General features: G+C 40.9%; 2 protein-coding genes across 5 annotated transcripts in view; one reads left to right on the top strand and one right to left on the bottom strand.

Annotated features, from left to right (window-relative positions):
• Positions 1-3,105, bottom strand: part of LOC118739280 (Golgi apparatus protein 1) — a 4,236-nt gene extending 1,131 nt beyond the window's left edge. The window contains exons 1-4 of one of the 4 annotated variants that reach the window (XM_036470518.1): positions 2,199-3,105; positions 981-2,075; positions 397-921; positions 29-266 (exon numbers count right to left, since the gene is read on the bottom strand). In XM_036470518.1, coding sequence (XP_036326411.1) covers positions 29-266; positions 397-921; positions 981-2,075; positions 2,199-2,891 — 2,551 coding nt within the window. In that variant the 5' untranslated portion in view covers positions 2,892-3,105. The remainder of the gene's footprint in view (positions 1-28; positions 267-396; positions 922-980; positions 2,076-2,198) is intronic. The other 3 variants (XM_036470520.1, XM_036470519.1, XM_036470521.1) reach the window with 3 other exon arrangements.
• A 4,886-nt stretch (positions 3,106-7,991) lies between these two features.
• Positions 7,992-10,225, top strand: LOC118739282 (glutactin-like). Its single transcript, XM_036470522.1, has 7 exons — positions 7,992-8,256; positions 8,325-8,477; positions 8,556-9,071; positions 9,138-9,273; positions 9,352-9,542; positions 9,611-9,932; positions 9,987-10,225. Exons 1-7 carry the CDS (start codon positions 8,029-8,031, stop codon positions 10,112-10,114), a joined length of 1,674 nt encoding a protein of 557 aa, XP_036326415.1. The 5' UTR covers positions 7,992-8,028; the 3' UTR covers positions 10,115-10,225.
• Positions 10,226-16,406: the final 6,181 nt, after the last annotated feature.

Here is a 16,406-nt window from a genome sequence, read left to right as displayed (position 1 = left end):
TAGTCGGTATTTTGCTCAATCATGCGATTTACGACGACTAAATGACAGCGCGGATCGAACAGCGGGTCATCTTTGTAACTCTTTAGACAGTCCAGCAAGTGCTCTGAGTCAGCATTATTACAAAATTTGTATGTCATCTCCTTGCAAGTGTTGACAAGTGTGAAGTCCGTGCCACTATCGGAAAGCTGTGAGCGTTTCACTAGGAAAATAGCATGGTGGCAGGAGCTTCCGAGCCGCTGTGTGTTTGTTTGCAAGCATTCTAAGGCCTGTACGAAGCAAAATAACAACATGTAAACGCATGTTTTTGGATTGTTAAAACATATGGTGGCTTGATGCCGTGACAGCATTAAGCAAATGAGTGTTGGTGTGGTGATTAATGATTGAAAAGAAACTTGCATTGTTATTCACCTGACCAGGACCTTTCTCATCACCACAGAATGTCTCAAGCTCCTTTTTGCATGCATTAGCCAATTTCGGGTCAAGTAATATAGATTCGCGTTGCTGGTAGAGTTGTGCCTTGACTTGTTGCCGACATTCCTTTGGTATAGAGTGACGTTGTCCGCGTATGGTGTCGTTGCGCATCACTTCGCTTAAGCAGGCGACAACCTCATTTTTAGTTGTGCTTGCTGCACAAAAGCGTGTTACATGTGGACGGCATGCGGTTTTGAATTTGTATGTGAAATGATAGTTCTTCAGGGAAATTATTTGAAAATGTTCAATTGCTGCGCGACATTTGAGATCTTGACGCAGGTCTGCGTCGTTTTTATGCGAAATCAAGCAATCCATCATATCACCGTTATCCCTTTCGCCTTTTAGTATGTGTTCACAATGAGTTTGCATTGCATTAATGCAAACCGACATAATGACGGGATTTAATTCAATGTGTTCCGCCTCCTCCTCCGTGTAGGTCGTAACAGCTTTCTGTAAATTTAAATGTTATTAGCAAACATTGATAGTCAACTAGTAGCAGATTCACTTACTTTACATGCCGGAGAAAGCTTTTCAAGATTCGTTTGTAAACAGTCCATTTCGGCACCCTTCTGTGTGCGATCATAGCAAAACATGGACAAATCTTCGATGCATTCGTCTTCGACTTCAGGTATGAGATCCACAGATACAGCTCTCTGGCGCATAACGCGCTTCACCTCTTTGAAGCAGTCTTTGCGCAGTGCCAAATTAGTATCATCACTGTAGGCGATACGATGCAAGCAGGGCAATATGAGTGGGCCGCGTTCAGGATCCATTTGATTGTCGTTTACATCATCCCACACGTGTTTAGCGCGACAGTATTTGATCGCGTCGTCGTGACAATGCTTATATAGCTGCGGATCCAGTTTGAAGTCGCGCGCTACAAAATACTGTATGAGCATTAACGCTTGCTCGCAGTCTGGACGCATTACCGGTGTGCCAATTCGTTCCATCAAACATGACATTACCCGCGCTTCACCAGCATCTGTGTCGCGGCAAGCCACGTCAACGACTGGCTTGCATGCACGGCGCAGTACTGGGTCCACGCGCCAATCCTCTCCCACGTCAGCTGCTTTTATTAACTTTTCTAAGGAGCGTTGGCATTGCGCAGTAACTCGGCGATCCTTTCTACGTTTGGATCTGGCATGTTCCATTAAGCAATGAATGACCTGACCATTATCTGCGTTTCCGATGGCATTGCCTCTAACCGCTTGTGCCTTGTCAAAATCAGCGCAAAACTTCGGTATATCGTCGGCGCAGTCGCTGAGAATTTCCGGTGACAGTTTGTAGTCATGCATAAGCATGTGACGATGATCGTTAATTTCCGTTTGACACTCAGCCGAAACTAACGAGCCGTTCTTCACCACCGATTCAAGGCAAAGTAAAATTTGCGCCAAGCGCACTTGCTTGTCCTCTGACACACCACGTCTGCAGTGATATAGCTTGATATCGTCCTTACAAGCTTTAGCAAGACCATGTGAAAGACGGTAATCTTTACCAATTTCGCGATCTCGTTGTGAAATTTTTTCGACACAACGCCGTGTCATTGTTGGATCTGCTTTGTTCTTAACCAAACATTTGAATGCCGCAGCTGTGCCAGCAGGTTCCTAAAGACAAAGAAATAATGTTTACATACTGAATCTTTTAAACGAAAGCATTAACACGAAAGTACACAGTACTACTTTAGCGACAGAAAAATAATTTCTTTATACACAAAAGGTATATCACACCTGTCCACACAATCGTCGCCAGTCATCTCCGCAGGCCTCGAAGAATTCCAAATCCTTACGCTGTTGTTCCATCAGCGACAATTCCGCCTTGCATCTCGCATCCAGTGAATCAGCTGCTGTCTCTTGTAAACACTGCACAGTTTCAATTTGTGACATGCTCCTTCGTTCTAAGTTCAAACGGCCGCACTCCAGCTGTTCAACTTGAGAGCCACAGCCAATCAAAAAATCGCCCAGTTGATCAAAGTCTGGAAAAAATACCGCAATTGCACGCAAAATATATGCGCGACATTCGTTGCTATGCTCCATACGCATTGCACGCTCGTGTATACAATTCCATAAATTCACAGCGTTCAGGCAGGAAGTCAACTGTTGCTGCTGTGCGCTGCAATGTTGTGGTACCAGCTGGTCGTTTACCCACCTATCTGATAGAATTATACGCTGTTGCAGCCATAAAGCATGTTGGCATTTATCCGGCACCGCCTCCAATTGACTGGAGGAAAATGTACTGACGCACTCCAATACGGATATATTATCGGTTTGTTTGATGTGTGCACAAAGTGAACGTAATTCTTTGCATTCTGGTTTATCAATGAGGCTATTTTCTAATTGTGCTAATGAGGAATCTGCATTCTTGGAATTCGCCAGCGTGGCGCCGGCTGAGAGCAATAGCAGCAAGACAATTCGCAGCCCCATTTCCTATCTTTTGGCTAGCACTTTTCACAAAATCCTTGCACGCACACACGTATGTGTGTACATATATAGAAATATTAATGAAAATTGCTGATGTGTACTTAATATTGCCGATTTTCCGCGTTACATTTATTAAAATTACAAGTTATGTTAACAATTGATTGCAATAAACTGAAATTTACAGAGCAATGTTGAAGTATATGAAAAAAATCGAAAAGTAAAATGAGAAATGACAGTTCTACGATAAGAATAACAAAAATAAAAACACAACAGGTCTGTTCGTACACATTCACGATCCAGAAAATAAAGGTCGCGCCCAAAGTGCATCCATTTTGATCCATATCGATACGCCTTGGTCGCGCCCATGGTACAATAGTTGAGTTCCTTATCTCCCAGAAATGCTTCTTGATATATCAGAAATTTAAATTTCAACTGCAAAATTCTTAAAAAAAAAATTTAAATAATACAAAAATACAATTAATAATGGGCTGTTTTTGCTTACGCGTAAAAGCACATTTAGCGCATTTAGCTCTAAATGCTACTCTAAATTTACATTTATCCATACAAAATTCGTCACCTAAATACAACTCCATTTTTGCATTAAGAATCTAAATGCTAAAAGCAACCCTGTGATCCTCCAAAATTTCCACGATTCGAACACATGATCTAACTACACAAGTTCTGACAAGATGAAGCAAAAGAAAAAAGTAATTATCTGGCAGACGTTTGTAATTTCGGCGCCATGTTATTTTCTGTGAAAAGTAAACAAAGAATATGGAGACGAAGAATAAAGAAAAACTGCAAGCAATGTTGTGCACATGTTTGTGCTAACCAATTTATTATTTTTGTACGTGTTTTTGCATCCAATCACCGCGCACCTCATTTTAATTACATTTGCACAAAAAATCACTTAAAAATCACTGAAATAAACCATGGACAAAATACAAATAAAGAAAGAGCAAAACAGAAATAGCAAACTTCAAAATTACGAACGTCACACACTTTTTTCTCAATTGCTATTACAAATGGCTGCTTCTCAACCGGTCAGATCTGTTCTAATTGATTCATGATTCGAACATGGTTTAATGAGAAAAAGTGGCAACATTGCTTTTTCGAGTATACAGTGGCTAGCTGCGTTTCAGTGATCGCCGAGATTTCATTTATTATTTTACATTAGTTGGATAAAGAAAAAATACGCAAATTCAACATCGATGTGATGCTGATAGAAATCTGGATCAATTTGTGATTAACTCTGTTCGTTTTGTTTCCTCCTAATTAAGTGAGGAAATTTTAATTGATAGCACCGACAAATGAACGTAAGTAAACACAAACAAATGATTAAAACGATTAAAGTTTTTGTATTGAATTTTTATAAAATATTTAAAATTTATTTTTTTGCACATTATCTTCTGCGTGAGAATTGATCGTAATAGATACGGATCTGAATAAGCGACTGGAACACGGCTGTTTGCCAAAAGCATACGATTTCGAACTCGCGTAAATGTACATTTGCTAAATGCGATAGCTTGAACGCTCTTCGAAAACATATGTTCGAAAGTGCTAAATGTTGAATTTTAAATGCAGCAAAAACACTGTATAAGGCGGCATATTTTCCAACGGTTTTGAATTATTAAATAAATAGTGAAAAATCGAAGGAACATATACCAAAACACTTCATACGGATAGTTTAAGTGATACTATCGTCATAAATCAACACACTGAACTAATTTTTGCCAAATTTATTGAAAATAAACTCTGATAAAAAATTCTAGTGAAAAACTACAGTTAGTTTGATATCAAAATGAGCGACGACGCTGAGGAGCCTTGTGGCTCCTAAGGTACTAAAGGAAAATATACTACAAGACCGAATTCTTTGACGAGAGAGACATTTAAAAAAGTTAAAGTCGATGAACAGACAGACAATGGAAAAAATATTTTCAACATTTTCATAAGGCCGTTAAACATAAATAGTGCGACAGTGAATCAAAAAAAGATGGAGAAAGTAATTAATTTGTACGACGAGAACTATATAGTGCCGTTTGTTGTCTTTATCGAAGCAATACCTACTACAACCGAAAGAAAATCTATTAGTGCTTTATCACGAGTGCTTAAAAACTTAAAATATGTAGACATTGACGACGCACAGTGGGCCACCCCATAGAAGTTAGCCAGAAAAAAATATTTTATTGGTTCTGATGCTTGGATTTATCGTAAAAAGTGGACATAAAGAAATTCAGCTTAATCGGGGATCGCTTGGATGGCTCCAGAGGTCCTTTGAGGAGGGTTTGTAGCAAAAACGGTATATTTAAGGTATCTATATATAAATACGCCACAATAAAGAATACAATTTTGAACCCCCGTTTTGGAGGGCATCGTTCGCTGGACTTCAATGAAATATATCTCTTATCCAGAAATGTTAACCCCATTATACAGGGGGCGTGGCATCTGGCATACATACTAAAATGTGAAAACCAATATATCTCTAAACCCAATTATGCTGGGGAACTGAAACTTGGCACGGCGAAAAATGATAGGTATTGGAAATGGAGGCGTGGTACTTCCCATTGTTAGGTTAGGTTGTTGTGGCAGACTCCGCAACAGGGGGACACTCTTAGACATTAATTAGATTGTCCATTGTGTTACCACATTTTTAAAACTAAGAGAAGCGCTGGCTGCTCAGAACAAAGTTCCGCAGGCAGCAGGTGTCCACTCCGGAGAGCTTTTCAGGAGTGTTGGAGAAATGAGCACCGAGGTGCTTAAATCTTAGTATTGCGAATACGGGCCAACTGAGAAGGAAGTGATCTGTGACGGTGTTAAGTCGCTCCGCGTGTGTTGCTAAAGTACAATCTCCGGTCAGTACACCTGTGAGAATCAAGAGGTGGCGCTTAGCCAGCTGCAGAACCTCCCTTGATCGCCTGCGGTCGACAATCGGCCAGAAGGACCTTGCAACTTTGCATGTCGGGGTTTTCGCCAGCGATGGCTGAGCCGACTGTGAGCCCATCTGTCCACAGCGGGCCACATGTTGCCAGTGAAACTCCTACGTCCTCCCTTTCCGAGGTTATGGCCTCGAGGGTTCCCTGCCTAGCCAATTCATCAGCCCTACAATTTCCAGTTATGTCACTGTGTCCCGGTACCCAAATCAGCTTGATTTGGAAGTATTCCGAGGCACCTGAGAGAGAGGTCAGGCATTCCCCGACCAGTTTCGATCCTACCATAAGCAGTGATAAAGGTCGGTTCGTTACCCCTATTACAAATACCTAATTCCTCATTTAAAATATAATCAAAAAGTGACTCACCTCTCGCGTTGATGTCTGAGCTTCCCCAGCACAAGTGCCTCGAGTTTGCATCCGATCCAATGATAATATCGGCATTTCGTCATCTCGCTTCGGCTATAGTCTCACGCAGCAATAGTGGAGGTGGCTCTACCTCGTCATCAGGCGCCATGTATTCAGATACGAGCCAGAGCTCTCTAGCGCCGCCCTCCAAGCTAACCGTCACAATGTCCTCATTGCTGAAATTAGGTAAAATTAGTGCTTTGAATTCGTTGAGGATCTTGGTCTACCTGCTTTTTTCTACACCATCAGCTTAAGTTTAGGCGTCCTAATCCCGGAGATACTGGTACTGCTCAGCCACGGCTCCTGGATCAGGACTACGTCGGTTCCACCTTGCTCTAGGTGAATGAGGAGATTTGCGGACACCGCCCTAGAGTGTTGGAGATTTACCTGCAGGATCTTCATCCTACAAAGTCTTCTCCAGCCACGCCAGCTCGACGTCCTCGTTGACCGAGGATAGAAGACTCTCGTCCTCCGCCCTGTAATAGAACCGCCCGATGCTGATGGCGGATCCCTCGGTTGAGAGAGCATCCTCAGCACTTTTGGTTTTTGACGTGACGGATTCTACCTCCATGCTCAAAATATTTTACCAACTTATATCGTGAATAACATACTAAAATAGTATTTACTGGAGTAGACAAAGCACAAAATAAATGTTCCGAAAAATATTTTAGAATTCTAAGAATTTTTTAGGTTTTATACACAAGTGCCATAAACATGAAAATTTTTCGAAAATTTGTGATGTTTCACATCTTTACATTTTAGGATAGATTTCAGAATAAATAAAATTCTCAAAATTTTGGAAAATGTATAAATTTCTAAAATCTCAATCATTTTGTACATTTCAAAATATTCTCATTCTACCAAAATTTCTAGAATCTCCCAGATTTCGATATTTTTTAAAATTTTGGATATTATCCAAAAAACAAGAAATCTCAACAAATTTAATATCATAAAATTCAACATTTTTATTTTTTTTTTCTAAACCTGCAAAAATATTCAAACTTGCTGTGACTTTCAACTATGTATGTAAAATAGTACAAATTCGAAAAAAAAATAAAAAATAAAAATTGAAAATTAAAAATTAAAGATAATTTTTTACCAAAGGTCCTATTTCGAACATCGAAACCCCATATCTCGATTTCGAAGGCTAACTTTGAAAAACGGAGAACTTACTTTTTCACTTATGACTCAATGTCTTAAAGAAAATTGTTTAACTTGCTGCTTAACTTTCTTCTTAACATGGAAAGTATCAATCAATTGCAATTTAGTATTGTATATTAGTCGATTGCCAAAGGTCACACAATATGATATCAATGAATATTCGATATATCCCCAATTCCCCACCCTGCACCGCCGCCCCCTGTATCCACCACTGTTTATACTTATGTACGTATGGATGTGCATATGTACATATGTATGTATGTTATATACTTTTTTCGCGTTTTCTGTGATTTACATATTCTTCTTCTAAGCAATACGCGATCTTTGCGGTGGGCATGCTTTGTTTAAGGGAAAATCCCCATGCAATCTGTATTCCATGTACCAAGGTGTACACATACTATTTATGTACATATGTATGGACGATGTACGAATGTGTATTGCACATATGTATGTATGTATGTATATAAGATCTTTCATTATAATCTACGTGTGCTCCCGCATATAGATATTTATGTACATACATATACACTTATGCATCAATTATCAGTAATACAGTAAGGGAAACTTTGAAAAAAATTTTATTTAGCAGCATTTTCTATTGAGACAGGTTTGTTAGTTGCTTCCGATCATTTGTTGCGATCAGTATGGCTTTTCTCTCAACCAGGCTATTGAGCATTCTATGCCTAACGTTTATTCCTGCGGGATTTGTACTGGGTACCAAGAATATCGCATCGCCTGAGGTTAGAGTAAATTTACCGGGACAAGGTGTAGTCATTGGTAATTGGAATACTACACAATGGACAGGTCAACCGTATATGCAGTTCCGTGGTATACCCTATGCGGAGCCGCCAAGTGGAGAGATGCGATTCAGGGTAGTTAACTTTATATATTTGGAATATAAAAAGACAGTCAATAATCTTCTTCAATTCAATTCTTTTAGCTATCGGTGCCGCGCAAGCCATGGCCTGAACCCTTGCGAACCACCGAATACGGTCGAATTTGTCCGCAATTATTTACGTATAATCGCTTGCCAGCTGATAAGCTAAAAGGGAATCTAGAAGACTGTCTTACGCTAAATGTTTTTACAAAAAAGGTGAACTTTCGTATTTAAGTTTATGATGAAATTAGCTCCATAATGTTTTTCTCGACTACCAACTTACTGAACACTCAGCTAAATGCCAAACAGCCAGTGATGTTCTACGTTCATGGCGGCAGCTTACAAGTTGGCTTCGCTTCAGATCATCAACCCGGCTACCTGCTTGAGGAAGACGTTGTGCTCGTCGTGATTCAGTATCGTCTCGGCATACTCGGTTTCTCTGGCACGCAAACAGAAGGCATGCCCGGAAATCTAGGCCTTCTGGACACGATTTTGGCACTGCAATGGGTGCAGAAACACATTTCAGCATTCGGTGGGGATAAGACACTCGTTACAGTCTTCGGTGAAAGCTCCGGTGGGGAACTGGGTGGCGCGTTGCTAGTGAGCCCCAAAACACCACCATCGACCTTTGAACGTCTAATCATACAATCCGGCTCGGTTGTGGATAAAGTGGCAGTAAATCAGGAGCCACGCGAGCAGGTTGAACGTGTTTGCCAAGCTTTAAAGTGTGAAAAGTGTACGCAGCTGGATGAAATGCAACGTTGCTTAAAGCAGGCGCCAGTGTTGGACCTACTTAAGGCAGCAGAGAGCGTAAGTGCGCTACTTTTATTTGTCGTAGTTTTTGTAAAATGTTTTCGATATCTCTTTTTTCCTAAGGAACGTTATGGTTTGATTGTCGGTGACTATTATGGCAGCATTCCACAGCATCCGGCCAAACTTATTGAAGCCACAAATAGAAGCGTGCCCTTGCTGACCGGTTTCACCAAGCACGATGGCTCGCTGGTGCTGGCGTGTCAGTTTTTGTAAAACCTTGAGGAAATTATAATTTTTTAACGAGTGTTTTTTTTTTTACTCTTAATATGTACATCAGGGTTCTATGAAGACTTCAAAGCTACTCATCCAGATATGAGCGCCGTAACAGTGGGCGAATTCGCCACAGGTCTGATGAATTGGATGAACGACACAACCGGCTTGACCAATAATGCTTTAACGCGCCTTTTATTCCCTGCGGAGCTGTGGCATAGCTCTTATCATAAGCGCGCTTTGCCAGCATACTTCGATGTAGGTTAAGAGATTCACCCTAATGCTAGGCAAATTCCTTTTAATACTCGTCTAAAATATCTTTAAAGCTAGCCAACATTCTCTTTTTCAAATCGACCATGATCGGATTCACTAATCAATTATTCGCGAAAGCCGAACGTGCGCCGATTTATTTCTATACTTTTGACTATGCTGGTGAGCAGACCAATTTTGGCTTTGACACGGGTAACTCACAGTACCCTTTTAACGGCGGCGTACATCACACAGATGAGTTAATTTATCTATTCCCCATGAAGCAGCTAAATGCGTTGGATACTGAAATGGCGAAAAAGATGGTCGCTATGTGGGTCTCTTTTGCCATCGGTGGGCAGCCGAAGGCACCTGGAGGTCCGCCAATTTTGCCTATGAAAAGTGAGTGGATTCTATTTTTTGTACCAGAACTTCTCGAAGATTCATACTTTATAGCACTTCGAGGCCCATACTTCCATATAAACAAAGAAATTAAAAATGATGATGATCTACTGAAGGAGTTCACGGCAACCATAGACGATCCAGAAAACCAGAAGCTCGATCGTCCTAATAAAAGTTTTTGATTTGAATGAAGAAACCTGTCTGAAAAATCTTTTCTATTTAAATGCAACGTTTACTTCTTTAATTAACGCAAATAAATCATTTTCTATGTAAGTCGTCTACTACATTCGTAAGATTGTCTCACATTTCTTTATCGATTGGCTAAGTATTGGCTGGGATTGGCTGATGGCGAATAACTCTAGGGTTTCCTCAAGCTTTCGAAGGCACACAAACACACACACACACACGCTTGCAATTATTTACCCGTTTATAAAATCTAGATATTGCTATTTAAATTGTAGCTCGGTTCAGGGTTTAAGCAACCATTACCACACAGCTTTGGCTGTGTTTTTTTTATCATTTACCATTTAAACCACTTTGTTTCTATTTAACCCTTATCTATTTCACCCGCTCAGAATTCGAATAACGATACCCGCAGGCAAGACACACTCACACACACATATGTATGTATGTATGTATGTATATTTTGACATGTTCTTTCCACTCGCATTGCAATTTCATTTTACTTGATTTTTTAAGCGTTCTTAACTTGGATTTGTCATGACGGTCATGGCGGTCTTTGGCCGCTTTGTCTTCATTCACCACAAGTCAACGACTGTGCATTGTTTTTGTTGTGGCTTTTGTTTTTTATTTGCCTTTAGCTTTTCTTAATCGAAAGGGATTAAGATTTGCACAAGTTTCGCCGAAATGACAAACAAGTCTAACTAATCTTAGCATTTGCTTGGAAAACTTGCATGGATTCCGATTATACGCTGGTAAACATAATGAACGGAAACAACGATGCATTAGAAAAATCAGTAGTCGAAAATCAATGACATTTTGTAAGGCACAAGAAAGAAGTGACGGTGTATTGACATTTGTAGAAAAAGCAAAAACAGTTTACATGGCGAACTTAGCTCAGTGGGTAGACCACGGGTTTTATAGGCCTGTTTTGTTGCTTCAAAGCCCAATAGCAGCTATAACTTCTATAATATGTACATATGTATGTACCTAAATTGCTTTTGGTTTTTTTCCAAACATTCTTCATTAAAACGGCCTTAGAGTACATCTCAGTTACAGAATTCCGCTATTGCTGAAAGCCTGAAAAGTTTGATTTGGCGTTATACTCTTAAGCTACCCTATAAACATTAGGACTCATTTTGGAGTCAGCAAAGTACCAGAAATCTGAGTTGCTCGTTATAAGCTCGTAAAATTGTCAGAAAGAGCATATTTACCTTCTTAGAAGGACACACCATTATGAGTTCAAGATAGGAGTCATATTAGAGTCTGAAATATAACGCTTTTCTGAGGCTTCGAAACAAAAAATCTTTATATGTAATTGTGACTATAAATACGATTAGATTAGACTAGATTTCGAGCAGGGAGAAGGTCACCTAGTTACCGCGACCGAAACAATTTATTGTAACAAAGCTTTACTCAAGTACATGTTATCTATGATCCACGTACTGCTAAGAAACCTAGCGAGGTCCTTAGGCTTAAAGCCATTTAGGTCGTGTGCTTCTAGATACAGTGATCCTAGGAAGCGAAGTCTGGCCTGGGGGCATTACAGTGGCACATAATATGCTCTGCCGCTTCCTGTTTTTCGTTACACAACCTACACTGGTCAGAGTTAACAACTCCCATGTTTGACAAGTGTTTCATTACTCCACAGTGGCCAGCAGTAAGAAAGCCTGACTTACTGCATACTTCTTCGGTTCTACTTGTTCATATATCCGGGATGAAGGACTCTTCATCCAGATATAGTAGTTTCGCCTAACGGAGCTCCATGGCAGACCGGTAAAGGGTGCTGGGTCTGTGAATCCCTGTGCAGCCACTTTTTTGGCGAGAATATTTGCCACTTCATTACTCATGACTCCACTGTGTCCCGCTACCCATATGAGGTTTACCAGTTCCTGGAGGCGATAAAAGCTGAAGACAGTCCCACTCCAGATTTAAGGTGCGCCACTCTGTGTTTGGAGATGTGTTTTTGGTGGGCCCACTTTCCACATACTGCCTCAGATAAAGCACAATGGCCGGAAAGACAGAGTTACCTTGCCCCATGCAGGTGAAAAGGAGCAGTCAGGGTTGTATGCCGTTAATTCCTGCTCTGACGCTGTGGTCAGTCTTTGAGCTGTGAGTATACCAGATGTGGCTGCGCTTCCGGGTTTAGGTCTTTCGCTGTCATAGGTATTCCTGTCGGGGAAAAGACCGGAAGGCACATGTCCACAAAACTTATTCGCAGTCCATCTTGTAGTTCTATAACCCTGAAGAGGGAAGGGTGCATAAGCTTCTTTTCCTCTACACTGTCCCCTCAGAAGAGCCTTGCTGTAAACAGTAGAGACTCTTTCTTGAGGTCAAGAAGAACCTCGATAGCCGCAGTTGGTGTTGTTCTCATCACGCCAGTAATGCCCACGCAGCCCAGTCGCTGTAGCTTGCTGAGCTTGGCCAGCGTGGACTTCAATTGTGTCTTCTTCCACCAGACGGGTGCAGCACAAGTGGGAATGGGTTTGGAGATGGCATCATACATCCAATAGACCAGTTTAGTTCTGATGACGCAGTTCCGGTCGGTCCAGATAAAGACCCTGAACTTTTGAATAGTTTGATCTAGGTGCGGACACCATGAGAGCTTGTCATCAAGGATAACTAGTAGATATTTGACCTCTTTGGGGAAGTGTATTTTTCACCTTGAAAGAATGGTTCTACTACTTTGTCCCTTTTACTTTAATTGGGATTTACAGTTAACCCATTGTTACTAAACTAATTGGCGATTATGTCCAGAGGATTCTGTAGGAGGTTGGAGATAGTGTCATCGAGACTACCTATGATTAGGGTTAAAATGTCATCCGAAAAATACTGAACGTCGAAGCCGTTTTCACTAGCCAAATGGTAGGCTTAAAAATGCGTTATTCGTACACAGCTAGACTAAAAGAATAGAAGTTTAAGAGTTCAACGAGGTTCAATCGTGGAGCTAATCAGCTGGCACTACCTAAGCTTTTATGTTTCTCGTGTTAACGGAAACTCACCACCGCATGACGGTGATGTTGCCGTATCTTCTCTCTTTCTCTATCAACAGCAATTTTATATGGTGATACGGACGGTAAGTACGGAATGGTGCTCCGTCGATGGCTGGATGAGCTCTAAGCCGAATAGATGGCTGGTATCATTTCAGGTTGCTTGACTGCTGAGGCATGTCGTCGATGTTTTTGCAAAACCGTCTATCGAAAAGTTTGCAAAACCGCCTAAATCGCCATTGTGACACAAATGAGTTTTGGTAACCCTGAACTCCAGGCATCGAGATTTATGCATAAGAATCGTAAAATCGTTATTAAAACAACAGATTTGTAAAATGATAGCTAGAGAAAATGCCGCCTATCAAGACAATGCCTTCAAAGAAAACCCGTTTTTTCGCTCTCCTGTAAAATTTGAGTGCCGTAAGATAGAATAGATTAGTTAGGGACTTGGTTTGGGCCCCAAGCGTTCGTCAGACTTCTACTCCCTGAAAGGTGTCTTCCACTTGAAAACATTTCCTGGTATGTTCGTTTTTAGAAAAAAAAACAACCCGAGTCGGTTTCGTTTGCCCCTACCCAAAAGCTTTGTATGGAAAACTAAAAATTAGGTTCCTAACTTGCGTGAGGTTGATTCTCGTTCATATTTCTTGACAATTTTTTGTTTTTGCATAGTACTTCCCAGACTTTTTAAGATCATGCAATAATTGAACGGAGGTTTAGTTGATGTTGAAAAAGCATAGCTGTTAGGTCCATTGTCTTTGTGTCTTAGAAATCATCTCCTGTTCTGCCTGGCTTTTACAAGCCTAAGGTTTGAAGAATTTGACTACCATACTTAAAGGGCTTTGCAGCAAAAACATTATTTAATTAGTAATTCTAACTACATTTAGTGACTTCTTTATGCATAGGTTTCTATGCCACTAGCAATCTGCAGCAGTGTCAATCTTTTATGACACAATTTCAAACTGATTTCCGTTTATTGTCCTCAGCATAGATTTCTATGTACGTAAACGGCAGCCGGCTGCTACTCAAGCTGGGAGAGCGAGTAAGCGGCACTGAGAAATCCAAATATAAATACATACATATGTACATACTTATATGAGGATAATGTATACCTACGTGTGTGTATGCATTCAGGAGCATATGCCTGCAAGTGTATGTCTTACAATTTTTTCACTTGATATCCTTTTTTCTGGCTGTAAATGTTACATGCCACATACAAACGTACATACGACAAGGCAAGGAATCTGCACCTGTCTTCTTAAATGAGTCCTGGGTGTCGCTGTGGCGATGCCTTTTGGCTTCTTTCTTGCCCGAAATGAATGACTGTTAGTTTAGTTGACGACTGACTGACTGACTGACTGAGTGACTAGTTGTCTGAAGAGACTGCTGACTGCTGTAACATGTCGACTGTTGGCGCAAAGTTACATACTCAGACAGACAGAGGATTGGCAGCGATGAGGCTCACAGCATTAGCCATAGCCGGTTTTACGTACGCAGCATACATATGTACATACATGCAAGGCTTGCGGGCGATTATCGGCAAGGTTGGAACAAAACATATGCCTGCCTGCGTTGGGCCTTGTAATCGGTTGTGACTTTTAATAAAAATTACACTAAAAAGCGCCGCATTGCTTTGGTTCGCTGTGGTTCGGATTTGCATTCAGGCGTTCTTCTAAAGCTGCAGCGGAGTCGCGTGCCACATGCCACACTAAGCAATGCATTGTAATAATTCCATCTGCAGTTAGCCGAAAATCACGGCATACATATCTTTGGATGCAGTAAGGCAATTTTTTATGAGTGTTTTTATGTATGTAGCCAGGCACAGAAAAATTGAAATTCACTAACAAATGTTTGGAGTTAATTTTATCGGCTTAGACCCAAAACGGCTGTTGCTTCTTCGTAGCGATTTTTTCTGCCCATAATTCTGAGCCGATTCATCAGGCCTTCTTCTTCTTCTTCTTCTTCTTCTTCTTCAATGGCAATGCAGCACATTAGTTTTTGTTGTTATTATTGTTATTGACCTGCTGCCACTTTGGCTACACCTGTCGCCAGTTAATGCTGCTGCTGCCTTTTTCTTGTAATTTTTTTCATGCGCTGGTTTTTACGTGCTACATATTTTTCATTTGCTCTCTTATTTGTTGTTGTTAATAATACTCCTGCGGTTGGTGCCTGGTGGCTCACAACAGCAATCGTATTGACCCAATTTTGGTACCCTCAATTTATGCGTATTTTTGAAATTTTTTTTGTTATTCTTTCACTTGACTTGCTTTGAGAGCTGGCTAAATAAATCTCAAACGATCATTTCACTACCGAGATTCCCGAGTTGAATACTTTTATTGGTGAATAAATATTATTTGAATATTTCGATGAGACTTTTCATCGCAAAGATAAATTGACCAAGCAGATTCTACCTCGTAAAAAACGCATTGGTATGCCTTTTTCCACTTACAAGCTGCTACTTAGCGAATTTGTATACAAACAAGCTGAAGAAAGGAAGGAGTCAAAGTGTCAGACTTGTCAGATTTCCAGGCAGACTTGGCTTAAATGGGACCGGAAGCGGTCAAGAAAGGTATACTCTCTTAGAACATTGGATATATCTAATGGTGTGAGGGCCATAACCGGCACTGTCTAATAGGTGAGCATGCAGAAACGCTCGGCGTGCCTTTCAGTAGAAGTTGTAGAAGCTGCAAGGACGACGAAGAGGAGGAAACAGTCTTGCATCTCTTGTGTAAATGACCTGCACTGTGTAGAAGCAGGCTCCTTCATCTGGGCTCACCGTTCGTGGGCGACGTGGAGGGAGGTTTCAAATACCGACGCGAGGTGCCTGATTATATTCATCACCGACACGAAGTGGTTCAACAGGGAGGATAATTGCACGGTGTCAATGGGCCTTATATCTATGGCCTAAGTGGGCCACCACTTCTACCTATCTACCTATGTACCTAATACTATAAGTAAATACTCTACCCGCTGCATAATTACCGTACACGTCCAAATGGCTACCGATCCACATTAGGGTAGTCGCGAAATGATCAGCAGATTGTGGCTTTATCCGAAAATTTTCACTTGTGTCCTCGCGGCTGCATGGTGTTTTATATATGTATTTCAACGCTTCCTTACTTGCAAATTTTTTTTTTTCGCTTGGAAACGATTGCGTGTTTCGGTCGGTGAAAGATAGCTTATTATTGGGGTGGTCAATGTAAATCCCTGTACCTTCCCAGCATTCGATATTTGATCCATGCACTCCAACATTGGCTCCCTACCAAAATGTAGTCACTGTGATTTGGTAATTGTGGCGTGCGGTTGT

The sequence above is a fragment of the Rhagoletis pomonella genome, unplaced genomic scaffold (genome assembly GCF_013731165.1).
Source record: "Rhagoletis pomonella isolate Grant_MI unplaced genomic scaffold, Rhpom_1.0 Rhpom_scaffold_00005, whole genome shotgun sequence".
Lineage (NCBI taxonomy): Eukaryota > Metazoa > Arthropoda > Insecta > Diptera > Tephritidae > Rhagoletis > Rhagoletis pomonella.
Note: the sequence above shows the minus strand (reverse complement) of the source record. Positions and strands in the feature narration are given on the sequence as shown.